At 37.1% G+C, this 19,482-nt stretch overlaps 1 protein-coding gene across 11 annotated transcripts in view; it reads right to left on the reverse strand.

Annotated features, from left to right (window-relative positions):
- nrxn2b (neurexin 2b) overlaps positions 1-19,482 on the reverse strand; it is a 664,725-nt gene that overhangs the window by 418,926 nt on the left and 226,317 nt on the right. For 10 of the 11 annotated variants that reach the window (XM_083532478.1, XM_083532485.1, XM_083532477.1 and 7 more), the window contains one exon: positions 1,159-1,176. The exons of the other annotated variant lie outside the window; for it this stretch is intronic. In XM_083532478.1, the coding sequence (XP_083388604.1) occupies positions 1,159-1,176 (18 nt within the window). The remainder of the gene's footprint in view (positions 1-1,158; positions 1,177-19,482) is intronic. 11 annotated transcript variants of the gene reach the window in all.

Consider the following 19,482-nt stretch of genomic DNA (forward strand, 5'->3'; position numbering starts at 1 on the left):
CCTTCCAAAGTAATAAAACCTGAGCACAATATGATTCCAATTAGCTAAGTAATATAAACTATGACTTCATGTAATCACTATTTACTGACTGTTGTGAAGTAAAGTGTGTAGTTTGATGTTTCAGTTTCCTTTTCAAAAGGTGCTCCCATTTTACAGCTGCTTTTAAGTTTGCAGCTTTAGACCAGGATCTTAGCATCACCTACACAATCTATAATACAGTTCCGTACATCGCCTTGTCCACTGGTATCTACACAAAAAGACTTTGTCATGGAAAAAAGTAACAAAATGTCCATTTAGACCAGGACTGGAAAAACTGTGGCCAAAAGCCCTAACTATAAATGCTCACAAGAATAGAAGCACAAAGCAAAAAGGAAAGAAGAGGAGAAAATTGCCTGATCCCTCTCATTTGCTTAATCCCTGTCATTTGAAATTGTGCGCTCTGTATTCTGGTGATAAGTGGAAGAACTCTGTGACCCCGTGTGGCCATCACTGGCTCTTAAATATGATGCTGAGAGACAGCACAGTATAAAAATTGCACCTTGGTATATATAATAAGGAAACTGACAGCTGACTGGGGAAAAAAAATCAGAGACTACATATCCACTTGGAGTGTGTTGTTTTTAAGCGGATCTTCTAGCTGATACTTGAGAGAATTAAGAGATCATAAGCTAACGCTTCACTTTCTTTTACCATGTTTTAGGTCATCGTAAAGTGCCAGGATGTTAATGCTAGAGCTCCTTTTACAAGAACACTCCTCAATATCTTATTTCATCTGAGCAAAAAAAGAAAACTCCCTTAGATGTTATGAGGAAGAAATCTTAAGAGGAACCAGACTATAATAATAATTATAATAATTATAATATTATACCAGATTATAATACTTATATTAATAAATTTGCTATGTAAGGGTACACTGTTGTGCCGAAATGCTTATTATAGTAGAAAAAGGCAAAAGATAAAGTTAAGAGAGAGAGAGAGAGAGTGTGTGTGTGTGTGTGTGTGTGTGTGTGTGTGTGTGAGATAGATGTGTAAACACTGCAATCATTGAGGCTTGTGTCGACCTGAATCGACGTCGGTGCCAAAAACACAACCTTCAGAATCTCAGTGCAATATTGCATGAGGCAAAAAAAAAAAGGTTAAAAAGAAGAGTTGACTTACCCACTTGGGATGAATCTCCTAAAAGAGAGAGAGAGAGAGAGAGAGAGAGAGAGAGAGAGAGAGAGAGAGAGAGAGAAATGAGTTAATACAAACATGTACATTTGTGTAGCTTGTGCATTACTGATGCGGAATAATACCAAACTAGAGTTTTCCTGATTAATCAAACTGGACACCATTCTTGAGTTCTTTTTTTCACTGTTTACACACACAAACAGACATCACAGTCACATTTAAAAGAAAATAAAATACACTGAAATGTACAGTTTTTTTTCACAAATAACAATTACCACACATGTAATTGATTGACATGACATCCAGTACATGTGGATACAAGGGGAACAACACAAGCAACTAAATACATAATATACTTTAATGTATGATAAATGCTGTTATTTGTTAATAATCTGGCCCCGCCAAAAATGGAATGGTCCATTTTCTGCATCTTTAATATTCATCTTTGACTTGAAAACATAGAGCTAGTGTACCTTAGAACGTTGTAAGGTACATTAATGGACTGGAAAGCTTTAAATGCCTCTTTTAAGATAAAACATACATATTAAAGGAACCCTTGAGGGCCAGCAACAAGGTTTAAAAGTGTGTGGGTTGAGATGCACTACGCATAATAGCTATAAGTCCTGGAGCTGCAGAGTGATGGTTAGCATGCACTATAATTCGCAAAACAAACTTTAACCTTGCAGGTTTGTAAAAGCATAAACGCAAAAATCCAATGCAGGGTTTAAAATATTTTGAGAGTTACATAATCGCGTTAGATTTTAAGTATAATATTATCAAAGTGCAAGCAAAAGCCTTTAATCCATGTGCTACTATCACAAAAACATATACAGTACCTTTATATTTATTATAATTAAACTTAGATCTTATAAACACAAGTTTAGTCATTTACATTAGACATCAGAATGCATTATGTGTATAAGAAATATACGAATAGATGTACAAAGCATGCTAAAATTGATTCATATTGCATTACATTATTGACTGCTATAAAGCATTATAACATGCTGATCTTATAAAATTACAGTATATGCATATAAGTACTAATAATCATTCATTTAATTCTTATTAAAAATTATACATTTTTAGACATTATAATATATTTCATGCAGGGCTTTATAATAGCGGGCTGTGTATTAGAATATGATAACTGGGCTTGTGTTCATGAAAAATTGTAAGAGATTCTAAAATTGTATAATGTCAGCTGATATTATGCTGTCAACTCATCGTAAGACATTATGCACTCATGCATCACAATGCATTATCGTTGCTGCATAATGAGTTATAAAGTGTAATTGTTGTATAAAAAATATTTATTATATATAATATGACAATTATATAATATAGATATATTTAATATATATATATTATTATAATATTTTTAGTTGGTGCCATGAAATCAAATCATATGAGTTATCAGTACATGTTATGAACATAACACTAAATACATATGTCAGGTGTCATAATGCATTTTAAATTTTGAAGACTCCATAATATATAGTCAGATGGTTTAAGTATTTATGGGCACCATAATATTACATAACATTTGAATATAGAATGCTGCTATAATATCAGGTCATATAGCGCATTATAACATCTGTATAAATTAATAATTATGCTATATGAGTCGAGGCTTTTTAGCTTTGTTAGGTATTTGAGCAAATATGAGCATCTATATAGTGCTATATAAGATACTATAATGCATACACATACATGCACATCTATTTACACATATCTATAGACAGTTGTAGTTCTTATAGGTTTGAGTGCAACAGACTGCAAACTGGTTGCCAGAACATTTATTGATCAGTTTTTACACTGAAATTATATTAAATTGTTTTCAGATCAAATTAAAACATAGTAAAATATTGTTGCTTATAAACTAAACATATAAGCCATTACTTTACTAAATAAAAACACTAAGATTTGAGTGCAGTATATCATTTACATTTATGGCATTTGGCTGTAAAACCGCTTACCCTGAGTGACATGCAACTAAGCAGTTGACAGTAAGGGTCTTGTCAAAGGGCCCAGCAATGGTAAATTGGTGGTGCTAAGATTTTAATTTGTGACTGTCTAATCCAAAGTCCAATACCGCAACCACTGTGCTCCCATTTACCCATCATAATACTGGTCATCTTTATGACCAATATAATGGCTATGATTTACACAGTCATAAAAATAATGTTCACATTAGCTGCCTTAGTATCCTGTACTGATACACAGTTTAATGCTTGTCCACTGTTTGTCCTCAAAAAGGGAGTGGGGGGTGCGGGGGGGGGGGGGGGTTGTATACACTTAATATCAGTATGGAGTTGTAAACAAGGATTTTTATATGTAAAATTATATTGAAGATATAACAAGTTTTACATAATGACAGATTCTTCATCTTTCGGTTTCTCCCATTAGGGGTCGCCACAGCGGATCATCCTTCTTCATACCCCCCTGTCCTGTACATCTTCCTCTTTCACCCCAACCTCCTGCATGTCTTCCCTTAGCCTATCCATAAACCTCCTCTTAAGTCTTCCTCTTTTCCTTCCTCCTGGTGGCTCCATCCTCAGCATTCTCCTACTGATATACCCCATGTCCCTCCTCTGCACATGTCCAAACCATCTCAATCTCGCCTCCCTCACCTTGTTTCCAAAACGTCCTACATGAGCTGTCCCTCTAATAAACTCGTTTCTAATCCTGTCTATCCTCGTCACTCCATTATGACAGATTAATATAATATAAACAGATATTATGAAGTCATATATTAAGCAGCATTCAATATACAATTAAAATGGCTGACTTGAAATTTTCTGACACTTTATGTAGCAAACATACTGAATTATAATGCCTTGGTCAAATATTTAAAAGTCTAGATTACTTTACGAACATGTATTTCCATCCTTCAATGTAGCCTAATACAAACTGATTTCTGGAAATGTTGGGACGTTTCTCCAGTCTCTCAAGCTTTTAATGATGTGATATACTGTAGATGATGAGATATGCAAAGATTTGCAATTTGACGTTGGGGACCTTGTTATTAAAGTATTGCATCTTTTTACGCACTCGTTCACAGATTGGAGAGCCTCTGCCCATCTTTACTTCTAAGAGACTCTGCCTCTCTAAGACTTCCATTTTTATAGCTAATCATGTTAGAGACCTTAATAACTTGATTAGTTGCTAGATTTTCTTCCAGCTAAATATTTCTGGCTTTTTCAGCCCTTTGTTGCCCCGTGCCAATTATTTTGAGACCTGTAACAGCCCTTAAATTTGAAATGAGCTCATTCTGTGCAACAAATTCAAAATCTCAGTTTAAACATGTTTTAATGTGAATAATATATTGGCTCATGTGATTTGAAAGTATTTTAGTCATTATTTTATTCAAATAAATAAAAACGTCCCAACATTTCCAGAGTTCGGGGATGTATGTCACAATGTCTGGCATAAGTCTAAACAAACAGGCACAAGTCCAGGCATAACACATGTAACATTGAACAAAGAAACATATGAATTACTACTACTAGTTTATATAATGCATTAGAATATCTGTTTATAAAAAATAGAGACATCGACTTGTCTGTGTTATCGTGCCTGTGCTTCAAGTTAATGAATTACTCCAAAAGGTTACTCCAATAGCTCAACTTAAGTGGCTGTGATGCGTGATAAAGAAATAGAGCCGAGGGGCCTTGAGTCAAAAAAGCATTATAAATGTTGCATTCATGTGAAAACTTGCAATATTGCAAAAAAGAACTTAAAAGTATACCAACATGTTCAATACCAGACAAAATGACAAAATAAGAACAGACTGTCAAATGTCCTCTACTCCCTCATATACTGTACATCAGTGCACCATAGTGATACAGAAGCTTGAGTGCTGAGATGAGGGCCATAGGGGAGAATGTGTTCAGAGTAAGCACCTATCCCCTAATAAAGCACAAAGAAAGGCATCTTAGAGATGCCAGTGTAGGACCTGATGGCTTTCGGAATCACAACTGAAGAGTGTACTTAGGGATACTTGTTTATCAAGATGCTGAAAGAAGCGCTTGAGAAAGTCACTCTGTGCTCTAAAGCTCAGCTCTTGATCTAATAAAGAAAATGGCTACACAACGAATAGCAAAACCGTGATCCAACTGTTGCTCTTCTGAAGCCAGCATGCTGTTGTGGCTCTCTAGAAAATAAAAAATAAATTGTAAGGTTTAAGCATGGAAAAGTAAAAGCAAGCTAATTAGGCAAGAGTGAAAAAAAATATCAATTTAAATACTGTATATGGCGGATTTCCACGTGCTTTTTGCCAGGATTATGTTCATGGACTACAGTTTTCATCAGTCACTACACCCTCACATGCCATGTCACATGATCTCTGCACCTAAATCATGTTATCCTGTGATTAACACTTGTATATGAGTACCGCCTTTTACAGCACTCTCACGATTGTCTTTCGCCGGTTACTGTCAATTGTCATGTCAGCTTTGTGTTCAGATGATGGTTTTCCCGCTAACGTTTTGTTAAATATTTAGTGTTCTGTTTCTTTGTCTTTTTTGGTTCTCTATTTTGTGCAATTAAACGATCTGGATTTGCAGCTGCTTCCAGCTCGCTACATGTTGCTTTTATTTAGAACAACGAAAGCATTGAAATTGATGTATTTTATATGCAATAGAAACTTCAAATCTTGGTCAAAAAAGGTCAAATTTCTTAGCATTAGGAGTCTAGACATCAGGGTTTGGGTTCCTCATAGTTTAGAAATAATTAAATAAATATGGGTTTTATTATTGTAGGGGGAGTGGTAGCTCCAGCAGTTAAGGCGCTGGGTTACCGATCGGGAAGGTCGGGGGTTCAAGCCCCGGTATTGCCAAGATTCCACTCCTGGGCCCTTGAGCAAGGCCCTTAACCCTCTATGCTCCAGGGGCGCCGTATCATGGCCGACCCTGCACTCTGACCCCAGCTTCTAAGCAAGCTGGGATATGCAAGAACAAATTTCACTGTGCTGTAATGTATATGTGACAAATAAAGGCTATTCTATTCTATGTTATTATTATTATCATCATCACCATCTTTGGGTCAGTTTGATCAACAAGACATAGTTCTATAAATACATTTGATTCATGTAGAAGTTTTAATTTATTGCCATTTATATAGCATGTATGTATTCATTATTCAAGTTCCTTTTTAACATCCTATTTATCATCTGAGGAACCTAAAATTCAATTCAATTCATTTTTATTTGTATAGCACTTTTAACAATGAACATTGTCTCAAAGCAGCTTTACACAGATAATGTGGTGATTAAAAGTGAATATGTTCTTTATAAGTGTAAGTTTGTCCCTGATGAGCGAGCCGGTGGCGACTGTGGCGAGGAAAAACTCCCCGAGATGGCATTAGGAAGAAACCTTGAAAGGAACCAGACTCAAGAGGAAACCCATCCTCATCTGGGTTGCACCGAATGTCCATTTGTAGCAGATATACGATGTTGTACAGTGATGATGACAATACATAGATTCTTGTACAAACACTGGCGGTCTCTGGATTGAACATTTATGCAAAAATTCATAGCATCTTAAATTGAAATTTATTACAGCATGGCTTACACTGCCTCAGGGCTTTGTCTATGTACAGCCCACATACTGTTTAGTGCTGCTTTAACATAAAGGTGATGTTGTTTCTTATCCTGCACTTCTACTGAAGTCCAGCTGAAGTACTAACGCCTGGCTGTAGGCTGGATTTATTATTTTGATCATGGCTGCAGGTAAACGATCAGATTTGTTGTCGGTGTGTCAGATCCTTACTCTGGGTAAAAAGATGTACAATCTAATTACGTTTCAGTCGTGAACAAAGCTGTTTATGGGCAAATGTTTTAAATGAACGAATCGTTAATTTAAACTCTGTCCATGCAAAACACGTGACTGCCTTGGGGAATTTAAAGGAGCATTAAATAAACAGATCTCGTCGTAAACGAGAGTTATTTTGGAGTCTGAACGATTCTGGATGGAAAAATGGTAATTGTCAGTCGCGAACGAAACGACGAACCGGCCATTTGTTCGGTTCGCATGTAGGTCTCACTGGTTCAGAGAAAAGGAATCCAATAAAGTTTATTCACTAATGTTAGTGTTCAGAATTGTGAATGCAAAGCTGTTTTAAAGGCTGACTTGCGTTCCTGTAAGCCTTCAGTTCGGAACTTGGGTGACATTATAATCGTTTTAATAAATTAATTCAATCTAATTTGTATTGTTTTTATTATTATTATTGTTATTATCATTATTATAACATAGTGCAGATGTTACCCTGAATAAAGTCAGAAATTTAGTACATGATTATTACATTAACATCATAAACACTATTCAAGAGACATGTTTTATAGAAGGAAATTGGGACAGGAGTTTCCTCCAGGGATGAAGGAGAAAATGCCCTACTACACATATGGATGTACCGTATTTTCCGGACTATAAGCCGCTACTTTTTTCCCAGGCTTTGAACCCCGCAGCTTAAACAACGAAGTGGCTAATTTATGGATTTTTCCTGGGTTTTTCCCGGTTTCACAAACTTCATAACATTAAACCAATGAAATTGCCGAACGGGTTCAGGTGAACCAATTAAAACTCTTTATATTAAATCAGATGCGCTCCCACTGAATCGGGCCGCCCCACATCATAAATATGGATGAGGTTCCTCTGACGTTTGACCTGCCGCTCACTCACTCACTGTCTACAGGAAATGCGAATCATTCGTTACGATGAAAACAACTGAAAAAACACACTTCACCTGTGTTCTGAGCTGCACGGCATCGGGAGAAAAGGTGATTGCGATGGTGATTTTTAAACGCACGACGATGCCAAAAGAAAAACTCCCGAGAGAAATAGTTGTGAAAGGAAGGAGGAAGACAGTAAACAATGACTTTCTTGGTAGACTACTGTTTAGATACAAGCCGTGTAACAGACACTGTCTTTCATTAAAGCCTGTGTAAAGTTCATTAGTTTCAATGTAGGAACCTGCGGCTTATAGACAGGTGCGGCTTATAGACAGGTGCGGCTCATTTATGTTAAAAATAAAAATCTTTGTCAAATTCAGTGGGTGCGGCTTATATTTGGGTGCGCTTAATAGTCCGGAAATTACGGTAAATAAAATTGCAGAACAGGGGACAAAGAAATACACACAGAGCTACATGTACGACTGACTTCATTTATTTACAAACCAGTTGAAACAAATTAGGATCCAATAATTCATGACATTTAAATCTCTTTCATTTTTTCTCTCCTCATCATCGTGCAATCTTTTAAAGGTAAACCCTGCTTCCTTAATGAACTGACTTCACAAAGATACTTCGCAGCTCTGCGCACATTACGGATGATGCTCTGACTATTAAATGGATATTGATGATTATTTAATGAAATTCAAAAATCAGGATGAATAATTTACTAGGTTTGAGTGTTCAGCAAGCTAATAATGTGCCAGGAATCGCCTCGCGGTCATGTTAAAGCGTGTGTAAAACATAGTTTTTGAATTTAAATAGCTCATGTAAATGAACAGTGTGATTGAATTGATGCTTCTTCAAAGTAACGTCGTTCATGTTTAGGGCTGAAAGTAATGCGTTTTGTAATGTATGTGTACAGGGAAAAAAATCCACATCTATATAATGAATCGAAAGAACAATAATTGCAAAAAATTACACAAACCTGCAGTACATGGTAATGTTGCGGATTATTTAAATCAGTATTTAAATTGTGTGCATATATTTGCATATCATCACCACCTGTTGTCTCTGCATTAAAACAATTCGAAATTGCAACAAAAAAAAGTCAGAATTGGAGAAACAAAGTGGCAAACGTTGTTTTTTTTTTTTTTTTGTAATGGTAAAAAAAAAAAAAAGGGCTTTCACAAAAGACGCTGCAGAATGAAAAACAGAGGAAAGAGGAGAAAACAGCGAGAAGATTCAGGCAAAAAAAAAAAAGACAGAAGTTTTCCAAAGTTTGGGAGCATTTTAAACTAAAACAAAGAAAACATACAGTGCGTTTACCTTTTTGAAAGTAATTAAAAATAAATTTGTATATTTTATTTATGATTTATTTTTTTTATATAAATATATATACCTGTATTTGTATTTTGCTTTAATATGACAATTAAATGCACTTAATGGGTTTAGTTTTCACAGATATACTTGTATGCAATTTTAGCAATGCAAATTGTAATTTTTCCTAAAAGGAAACAAATAACTTTTGTTTTAAGAGACCTTATTTATTTTCTCTTGTATCTTTAGTACTGCTCTTTAATAAAGAAAAAGTTTTTCTTATCTGACTTTTCAATTAATCTATGGAATAATCAGAAGAATACTAGATTACTAAATTATTCGATTATATAAATTATGCAGCCCTAGTTTACAGCATCATTTTTAACCTATTCACTGGTGTTTAACAACAAATGCAGTCTGCCATGGCACAGAATGGGTGCATAAATATAAGATCTTAGAAGTGGATTAAAACTTTTTACCCTGTTCCCCTTTTATTTTTTTTTTCCTTTGTACCTTGAATGTATTATTTGCTTTTCTCCTTTTCTATCACAGCATACTGTATAAGTATTATGGCACATCCTTAATAATGGAGATAGCACATTATTTCTGCCTTTGCAGATGTGCAGAGACATCGCCTCAGCCTTTAATTTGAGGGTAGTTATTAACATAGTGTAATACAGATTGAATCATTTGCTCTGTTGGCTGTAATTCGCGTTCTCAGAGGCTGAGTGCAATTGTAGCAACGATGCCGCTTGATTGTTGCAATCGAGGCCCTCGGTGAGGCTGAAAGACGCCTGCAGAGACTTGTTCTACACATACAGCCAATTAAACAGGCAGAGGGAAAGAATTAAAAAAGAAGGACAGAGGAGGGGAGCTTTTGCTTGCAGAAATTAATATACAATTAATGGTTCAGAAGTTGCAGTGAATAATAATTATTTAAGACCCCCCACCCTCAGCCTCTATTTATAGTACATAAAAAAACACAAAAAAAGAAGAGAACTCAACTGTGCAGAATTAACATGATTTAATGACATATTACAGTAATCGCTTTATTGAATCTCTGCTTTCTGACATTTTATTTTCAATTGAATTATTTGTTCTAATTAGTGACACTGTATTAGATTTTTTTTAAGAACAGCAGTTTTGACAGTAGTTCTGCCTGAACTTGTTCTATGTTATAATTACTACAGTATAACAACTTAATCACATGACTTGTGTGGCAGATAGAATGGAATGGGAAGGGAAATGGGAAGGGTTGCAATAATCTAAAAAATGCGTTTTTTAGAGAACCTGAACATACAAGGAGACCAGTTTTTAAACTGTTTAAGATTCTAATAATAGAAATACTTTGGAAGACATTTTAAATGTAACCATAAACGTATACAAAATATGAAATATCGGTTATTATCGTTTTGAGCATTTAGCAAAAATGTATTATAGTTCTTGCTCAATTCTCGTAATTTTATTGTAAATTAATTTTTATATGTATATCGCATTTTACAATTTACATCATTTAAATGCAGCCTTACAGACAGTAAATCAACTGGTTATAAGGTCGCATAAAACAATGTGCAAGTTTTTTGCCTATATATTTGTTCCTTATATCCGTTTATTCCTTGTTATCAAAACCATGCACTGTAAATCAACTGCATATCGACTATTTGTCTATAAAACTGTACTTATATAATCATATAAATAAAAGTTTATTACATTTGTTATAGTATATTTATATATGTGTGAAATATTTAACAAATATTTTTATTATATTGGAAATGCAAGGTGTCCCACGTCTCCATTCATTAACACATTTTGAGCAATATTTCCTCCAAAATTTGCATAGCAGTTAGCAATTGACTAACAAGAACCATGGCAAGCCAATTAAACAGGATCCTATTCCCAAAAATATCAAGACTGCAATGGATGCATATAAATCAGGAAGTGGATGTCCATGGACTTGTCATTCATTTATTTACTCAAATATTCACCGTACATTAGTTACTCAAACTTACTTATAGTTATGCTAGATTATATTTCATAACCTTAATAATATGACATTTAAGTATTGAAACATTCCCAACATTAATTCCCAGATGACAAAAAGTTAATTCTGGCTATTAAAGCCATTAAATATAACTCACTAGCATGCAAACAATTGCCCAAATAAACAAATCCATTCCCTGTGGATTCATAGCTGATTTAATTTCAGGTTCTTTAATTTCCTTACAAAATATCTTTAAAAGTCCGTATAGAGGTAAATGATTGTTCCAAAGGTATGTGATGGACCTGCGTCCTATCAGGGTAGACTCTGGAAACACCAAAGCCCTGACTTACAGTATTGTGCTTAGTGAAGATAAAGAGGAATATTTTCGCATTCTTTGAATAACTTAGTCATATGAATTTGACATCAAACCCAATTATTAAATTTAAATGGCAGTGTTAATTCTACCAAGTTGGAATTTATATCATCAATGAACACCACAAATAGTGTGTTTAGCATTCAGACACCAAAACTTAGTCCAAATAATCCAAATAAAAAACCATCCATTATGCTCAGAACCCCTTAATTTCCAATTCATTTCAACCTCAATCTGCAGTTATAAGATAACTGAGCTCTAAGCAATCACATCTTGACGCACTGTATGTACAAAGCTGATCAGTAAACATTCCTAGGTCATTATATGTCCTATGCATTTCAAGCCAGTTTCGGCACAGAGAAGTATGTGTGTGTGTCCTCCCTCCGAGCCGTAGACAGAGAACTGAATGCAGATGTTGTACAGAGCTGAGTGGCACTCGCCATAGAGCAAATACATATTAAGCTCTCTAAAATGAGGCAGGGAGATGAAGCGTTATGTTAATACAGGACATCAAGAGGATCTTATAGACTCATTGACCAGCTCACTCACTGGTGCTGTGGTGAGGTGATTACCTTGGGGGGCTTGAGAGAGAGAAATATAATCCAGATAGTGTGGAAACAAGCTGTTGTAGGCCTCAATATGTAAATCTCTCTCTCTTTCTCCCTTTTTTCTAGCAAGTGAATAATACTGGACTTCTCTCTTCTAATGAAGAGATTTGTTTCGGTTATGCACGGCTAGTCACTAAGCTAATGTCATAACGTCCCACTGACACATTACACAGAGAAGTCCATTCCTGCTTCCGACTGAATTGCACTTCAAATGTTGTTCGTAATAAAACACTGCACAAAACAGACTATTCCATTCACCTATGCATGGGGCCCAATAAAACTATTATTTACTAAATAAATGGGCAAATTTGGTTTCTAGTCTAGCCACTATCTTTACATTTTCTAAAATGATGTGCATAACCTAGAGAAAAACATAACATTCTAATACATTGTCATCCTATAAAGCTGAAATTTTCCCCCCATGTACCATATAGTTTCAATCCCTTATTACATGAAAGCTACAATCGGGGGAGGGTGACAACTATCACGTGCTTCCTCATAGACACAAACCAGCTGGATTGTTTTTTTCAACTGTTTCTCATGCAATGCCAGGAACTCATGGGAAAGCACTTCCCATCCACTTCCACATGCATGAGCTCACAGATGTCCATCACTGACTAGTGTCGCTGCAATTTATGAGGGGAAGAAAGTACGCCACCCCTCATTTCCTTGGACTCTCATCATGAATGGTTGTTGTAGAGCCATAAATTCAACTCAAGATTTATGGAAAACAGGGCAATTATTTAATGTTACTGTTTTACTCAACATGCATTAATCACAGTGAATAGGCTATAATTAGGCAATAAATTTGGAAACAGCTGCCTAAGAATATATATATATATATATTTTTTTTTTTTTTCGTATTTTATTTATATTTATTAATAAACAGCAGTTGGTTCGATCCCCGGTCAGGGAACCAACCCCAGCCATTAGGGTTTGCACAAGCCAGTGCAAAAGCCCGGATAAATGGGAAGGGTTGCATTAGGAAGAGCATCCAGCATAAAAACATGTGCCAAATCAAACATGCAGATGATCCGCTGTGGCAACCCCTAATGGGAGAAGCCGAAAGAAAGTTTAATAAACAGCAGTTGTATGATTTCTAAGTTTATATTTAGTCGATAGAAAGCTAATTTTCAGTTATTTGTCATTTAGACATACTACTTAAAATGGAGGTAAATAAATAAAAAGTGCAGTTGTACGATTTTGGAGGATTTTTTCTTTTATTTCTCAAATTAAACTACATCAACAGGCCCAACAACACCAATTATCGATGTATTATGACTTAGCAGTTTTTAAGGTTTTTTTCTTATAACTAAATTAAAAAACAAACAAAAAATTCTAAAACCAAATTTAAAGTATTTAACTGAAATGATACAACAATATTACAATGAGTGATTTTTAGCAAATTTATGGTCTATAAACAGAGACCAGGTTAAAATCAGTGCTGCACATTATCATTTAAAAGTAAGCAGTAATAGAGCAGACTAACTTTTTCTGTGCGTTTTAGAACACTGGGCCCTGAGAACATAGTAATGAATACTTTTTTATTTAAAAAACATATTTATATATAAATATTTTATTGTCTTAATGTGTTATTTATATAAAAAAAAAAAGTTTGAACTTTATTAACTGATTGCTGGAGTTCTTGGAGTTACTGAGGAAAATCTGAGCTTTAAAAAAAGCAGAACAATTATTTTTAATTGAAATTTATAAAGAGATTAAAATTAAAGAATTAAATAAAAAAGAATTTTATATACAATAATATATTTTAGATATAATGTAAACTTTTTAAAACCACTCAAAGCTCAACAAACAAAGATATTGTCAGTCAACAGTGTGCGCACTTCCGGTAATCCAACTTCCGTTTCCGGCGCAGCGCCGGCCTTCTATCGGGGTTTGCCCGGTAAGGTTAAAGATGAGTTAGCTGCCCGGGGAAACTCCTGACTTAGATGGCTTTCTTTTTATTGCAACACGAATAGACAGATGCCTGCAGGAGTGTCGTGCGGAGCACACCCCTTGCCGCTCCGAGCATCGCCACTGTCCATCACAACACCGCCGTCGAACACCCCCTTGCCACACTATCGTTCCAGAACCTTATTCTCCACCCCTTCTTTTAGAAATCGGCCGCCAACACCTATCCCCAAATGAAAAGGAGAGGCGTCACTCCAGAGGCTTTGTCTCTACTGCAGGGAGGCTGGACACATGGCGATTTCCTGCACATGTAAAAGACCGGGCTCATCGCTGATGGGGAGGACCTCGCCGTGCCAAATCCTTCCTGCCCTCTCCATACCAATCCTTGACATCCGCATCCTCTCTGGGGGGCAGAAGCACCAGCTTGTGGCTTTTGTGGATTTAGGGGCAGACTTAGAATTTCTGGTTTAGGATCTAGTTCAGCCGTTAATGATTGAGACCGAACCAGTGGCATTTATTCTTCAAGTTCAAGCTCTCAATGGCCATCCACTTTATCAAGCGACCTGTCACACAAAGCCCCTCCGAGTCACCATTGCTGATCAACATCAGGAGTGGCTACCATTTTGGTTATTTCATCCCCTCACACCTCTGTCATGCTTGGCTTTCCCTGGCTGCAGAAACACAAACCCTGCCAGGACTGGTGCATGAGTAAAGTCTTAGAGTGGGTAACCTTTTGCTATTCCCACTGTTTAACTCAGCCATCTGCCTCTGTTTTCCTTGAGACCTTGGACCTCGACTCCATTCCCTCGGTTCATTGCGACCTAGGTCAAGTATTCAGCAAGGCCACGCCCCTTAATGGACACGGCTTTTGAACAGCTCCAAGGAGCTTCCGTTTTTACAAAACTGGACCTGAGGAACGCCTACCATCTTGTTTGTATTAGGGAAGGGGATGAATGGAAGATGGCTTTTAACACCCCGTCGGATCACTATGAGTATTTGGTCATGCCTTTTCGCCTTACCAATGTTCCAGCGGTTTTTCAGGCTCTCATTAATGACGTGCTGCGAGATATGTTGAACCATCACGTTTTTGTATATCTGGATGACATCTTGGTGTTCTCCCGATCTCTGGATGAGCATGTCGGCCACGTTCATTTGGTTCTCCAGCGCCTCCTCCAGAATGGTCTGTACTTCAAAGCGGATAAGTGTGAGTTCCATGTCCCTAGCATCTCCTTCCTGGGGTTCACGCTTGCCACGGAGAGCATACAAATGGATCCAGCCAGGATCAGAGCCGTCAAGAAATAGCCCACACCCTCCTCTAGGAAGCAGCTGCAGAGGTTCCTGGGGTTCGCCAACATTTTTCCGGCAGTTCATTCGAGGCTACAGTTGGGTTGCTGTCCCCACCAACTGACCTCCTCCCGCAGATCTTTCTCGTGGTCTCCCGAGGCGGTGCAAACTTTTATCAGACTCAAAGACCCCTTGATAGTAAGCTGCACCCTTGCACCTTCTTCTCCCGCCGTCTCAACCCCATGCAGAACGTAATTACCCCATTGGTAAGCGGGAACTCCTGGCCGTCAAGCTTGCCCTGGAAAAATGGCGTCACTAGTTAAAGGCGGCAGAGACCCCTTTCTTGGTCTGGACAGATCATCGCAACTTGGAGTATCTGCGCACCGCCAAGCGCCTTAACCCTCGCCAGGCTCGCTGTAGCCACCTGTTCCTTCTGCACGCAACACAAGAACCCTAAGGGCCGCTCGGTGGGGTTACTATGTCCACTCCCTGTGCCTAAACGCCCCTGGTCTCACATTGCCCTGGATTTTGTTACCGGACTCCCTCCCTCTGCCGGATGCATAGTCATTCTTACCGTAGTGGACCGGTTCTCCAAAATGGTACATTTCATTCCCCTAGCCAAACTGCCTTTGGCTAAGGAGACCGCTGCACTCCTTTCCCTGCACGTTTTCCGTTTTGGACGGAGTTTAATCGCCAGGAGCTAGAGACCGGACTCCGTATCCTTTGTGCTAAAGATGTCTCCTCATTGTCCTCCAAGCTGTTGTGGGTTGAGTACGCCCATAAGGGTTTCCCAGAGCTATGCTCACTGGGCCAACCCAACCATTACCGGGTTGGCTTGGCTTTCCACTCAGTACCTTCCACTCAAAGCCGTGTGTCGTAAGCTCGCTCCATGATTTCTGGGACCCTTCCTCATCTCTAAGGTCATTAACCCGGTTGCTGTGCGCCCCAAACTACCCAGGGCCCTTCGGATCCACCCTACATTTCATGTTTCTCGGCTCAGACCTGTCCAAGTATTTTCCTTGGTTTTTCCCCGTGGAATATTTTTTACTTTCATTTTGGATCTCTCGTTTTTTTACGGACTAGCGTTTTTCCCAGGTTCGACCGTCAGTTTTTGTTTTTTCTTTTGCCGGTTCTAGGACGTTTGTTTTTTTCCGTCAGCTTCTGGTCTTTTCTGCCCTGCCCTGGTGTGTTGTGATATAAAATAATAATAAATAAATGATTAAATAAATAAATACATATAAAAAAGACTAAATTAAAACCATCAATGCAACACATATATTAATGAAGATCCTTCTTTACTCAGCTATTAAACATTTTTTTTTTAATAAAACAGACCGAAAATCATTTTTAATCACTAAACATTTGTTTTACTGATGCGCCAAGTCTCAAATCAAGCACCAAAATCCGCCATGAAGCACACGTCCTGATATTAAAATCGTCCGTGTGGAAACCTAGCAAAAGTTCCGTTTGGTGTCCTTATGATTTACTTTATTTAAAACACCATAATTGTTTTAAGCATTTACCTTTAATGCAAATCACAGTTTATTTTAATGTGCTACTTCTGATTGTCCAGCTTTACTTCAAGATCAAGAATTGTACAGTTTCTTGGAACATGACTTTTTTTGGCATACTGATTTAAAAAAAAAAATACAACTGATGGAGTAATTGATATCTGAAGTGGCCTTGTTTGTCATTTGTAATGTGTAAATTATTAACTGCTAGAAGTGGCAAACTACTGTTTGATTAGAAGAGACATACTTTAAGGATTGTGAGATTGGATTCTTGGATTTGTCAGAAGGTTTAGATAAGTTTCCTACAACAGTGTGACTGTCAGGTACTGCTGACTTTAAAAATTACTGATATGTAATGTGCTTGTTCTAAAAATGTGCTCGTTTAATAAGGAAAAAAAAACAACTCAGGACAAGAATAAAAGTACTTTAAAAGTAATGTAACATTACAATTTTAAAATGATAATTGACAACACATTTGTTCAGGGAATGACCTACATTATGTAAGGACTGAGAAAAAAAAAATGCATCTAACACTGTGTATTGTAACTTCAACATGCAGTTTTACTGTTAAATCATAAATTAAGTAGTCTTGCTATAACTGAGATGATAAAAATTTCCTAGCTGTGGTATCAGTAAAATAAAGCACTCTATGCCATACAGTTAAAGGAAATTTCCCAGTCTTTACTATTTTTCAGTATCTGCACACTATTGCGTGGTATACTCCATGAACGAATAGTGCGCGTAGTCCCATAGATTTACAGTAAATTGAACACAACTATTCTTCCAAAATCTCTTCTCTTTCTTTCCCTAGCTGTGCTTCAGAGTGCAGAACAAACGCTTCACGTCTCGGGTATTTTTTTTTGCAGGAACCCTATTGTGTTTCCTGTCTTTCTCTCTCATTAGCTACGGCCCTGACTGAGCACGCTCTGTTGCCATTTCCAGACTGCAAGGGTTCAAACAATGTTATAATGTTATTCTGTCCGCCTCATTGCCTGCTCAGAATGCTTCGTCAAGTACAAAACCTCACTCATCTCTCTCTCTCTCTCTCTCTCTCTCTCTCTCTCTCTCTCGCGCGCGCTTTGTTTTGCTCTTCCTCTTTTACAGACACACTTTTTTTACCGAATTGGTAGAGCGCAAAATAAAAAAAATTGCTGTAACCTGTTGGAACACATACATATTTTGTATTTTGTTTTATGTGTAATAGCAAAATCAATATAAAGAAATATAGCCATGTTCTATCAACATTACATATTTATACTACATCCTCATAAACGTCTCCAAACTGCAACTGTACGAAAAAAGAAAACTAAATTCATCGGCCGTCTTGAACCCACTCTGTTTTGAGCAGAATAGAATAGCCTTTATTTGTCACATATACATTACAGCACAGAGAAATTCTTTCATCGCATATCAGGGTCTTGCTCAAGAGCCCCAAATTGGCAGCTTGGCGATACCAGGGCTTGAACCCCCAACCTTCTGTTCAGTAACCCAGAGCCTAAACCGCTTAGCTATCACTTACAGTAAACTTTTACAAAGATTGTAAAAGTTCGATTGTGATTATTTAACCATAAGAGCGTGTCGCATTGGTATATCACCCAAATATGGCATTAAATAAAAGAACCAGTGACAGACTTGAGTTAATGGTGTCCACTGAACTCATTTGGTGATTATTCAGTCCATTAAACAAATCGGTGTTTAGCTCCCTTTAATAGACTGCACAAAAGACACGGCTAAGCCTTGCCAGTTCCCCTCTGATAACTAATCATGTGCTGTGAGGTGTTAAATACGCTCAGGAAGTGAGACACTATCAAAGGGAAGTGCAAGTCACCATTTATTTTCTTTACATCAAAAATCGCTCCAAAGAAAGATACAGATATGATTTCAATATGAATTCATGAATGATTTCCGAAATTGTTTGGGGGAACAATTTCTTCAACTGAAATGTAAATGAACCGAAAGCAATCCTGCTTTGCAATTACCTTTTTTTTTTCTTAACACAAAGATACACCCGGGCCAAAATCCAGGAAGGCCTGCCAATTCCTACAGCATTTGGTGATATAGTCATGTAATCTACTGATTCGTGTCATTGAGGACGACTTTCTATGTACCGTAATGTATTTCAATAGGAAGTATTTTTGGTGCCTCCGCCAACATTTTCTTTCTGTCACTGGATACCGCAGAAGCTGTATTGTTTTTTTTTCTCGTTTGTTATTGATTTATTTAATCTTCAAGCAGTATAACTCAACATTTAAGCAGGAGATTCTATCCTTGATTTTATTGCTTTATATTTTTTAAGCTACATGCTATTATAAACCATCGTCAATGGCTCCTTCCAGTCAAAATACAGTAAATATATTCTCCCGGTTAATTATGGAGACCGTGTTAATTAGAGACGCACACATTTATTACAGTATAACCCTTACACTAACCCTAACTGAATATTTTTTGCCTTAAAAATTGGCAAAAAAAGGCATTTCTGTCTGCATTACCCATAATCCTCTGCCTCCGTTGCTATGAAACCAGAGCCATGCGGAGTCAGTCGTGCTGAGTGACATAAAGACAAGAGCAAAATTCGAGTCCAAGAACACAAATCAATCGATTGGAGTTCACGACTATATCACGAAATGCCGTGATACTGTGTTTGGAAGGCACAGCAA

This window comes from Silurus aristotelis, assembly GCF_946808225.1.
Source record: "Silurus aristotelis genome assembly, chromosome: 27".
Classification (NCBI taxonomy): domain Eukaryota; kingdom Metazoa; phylum Chordata; class Actinopteri; order Siluriformes; family Siluridae; genus Silurus; species Silurus aristotelis.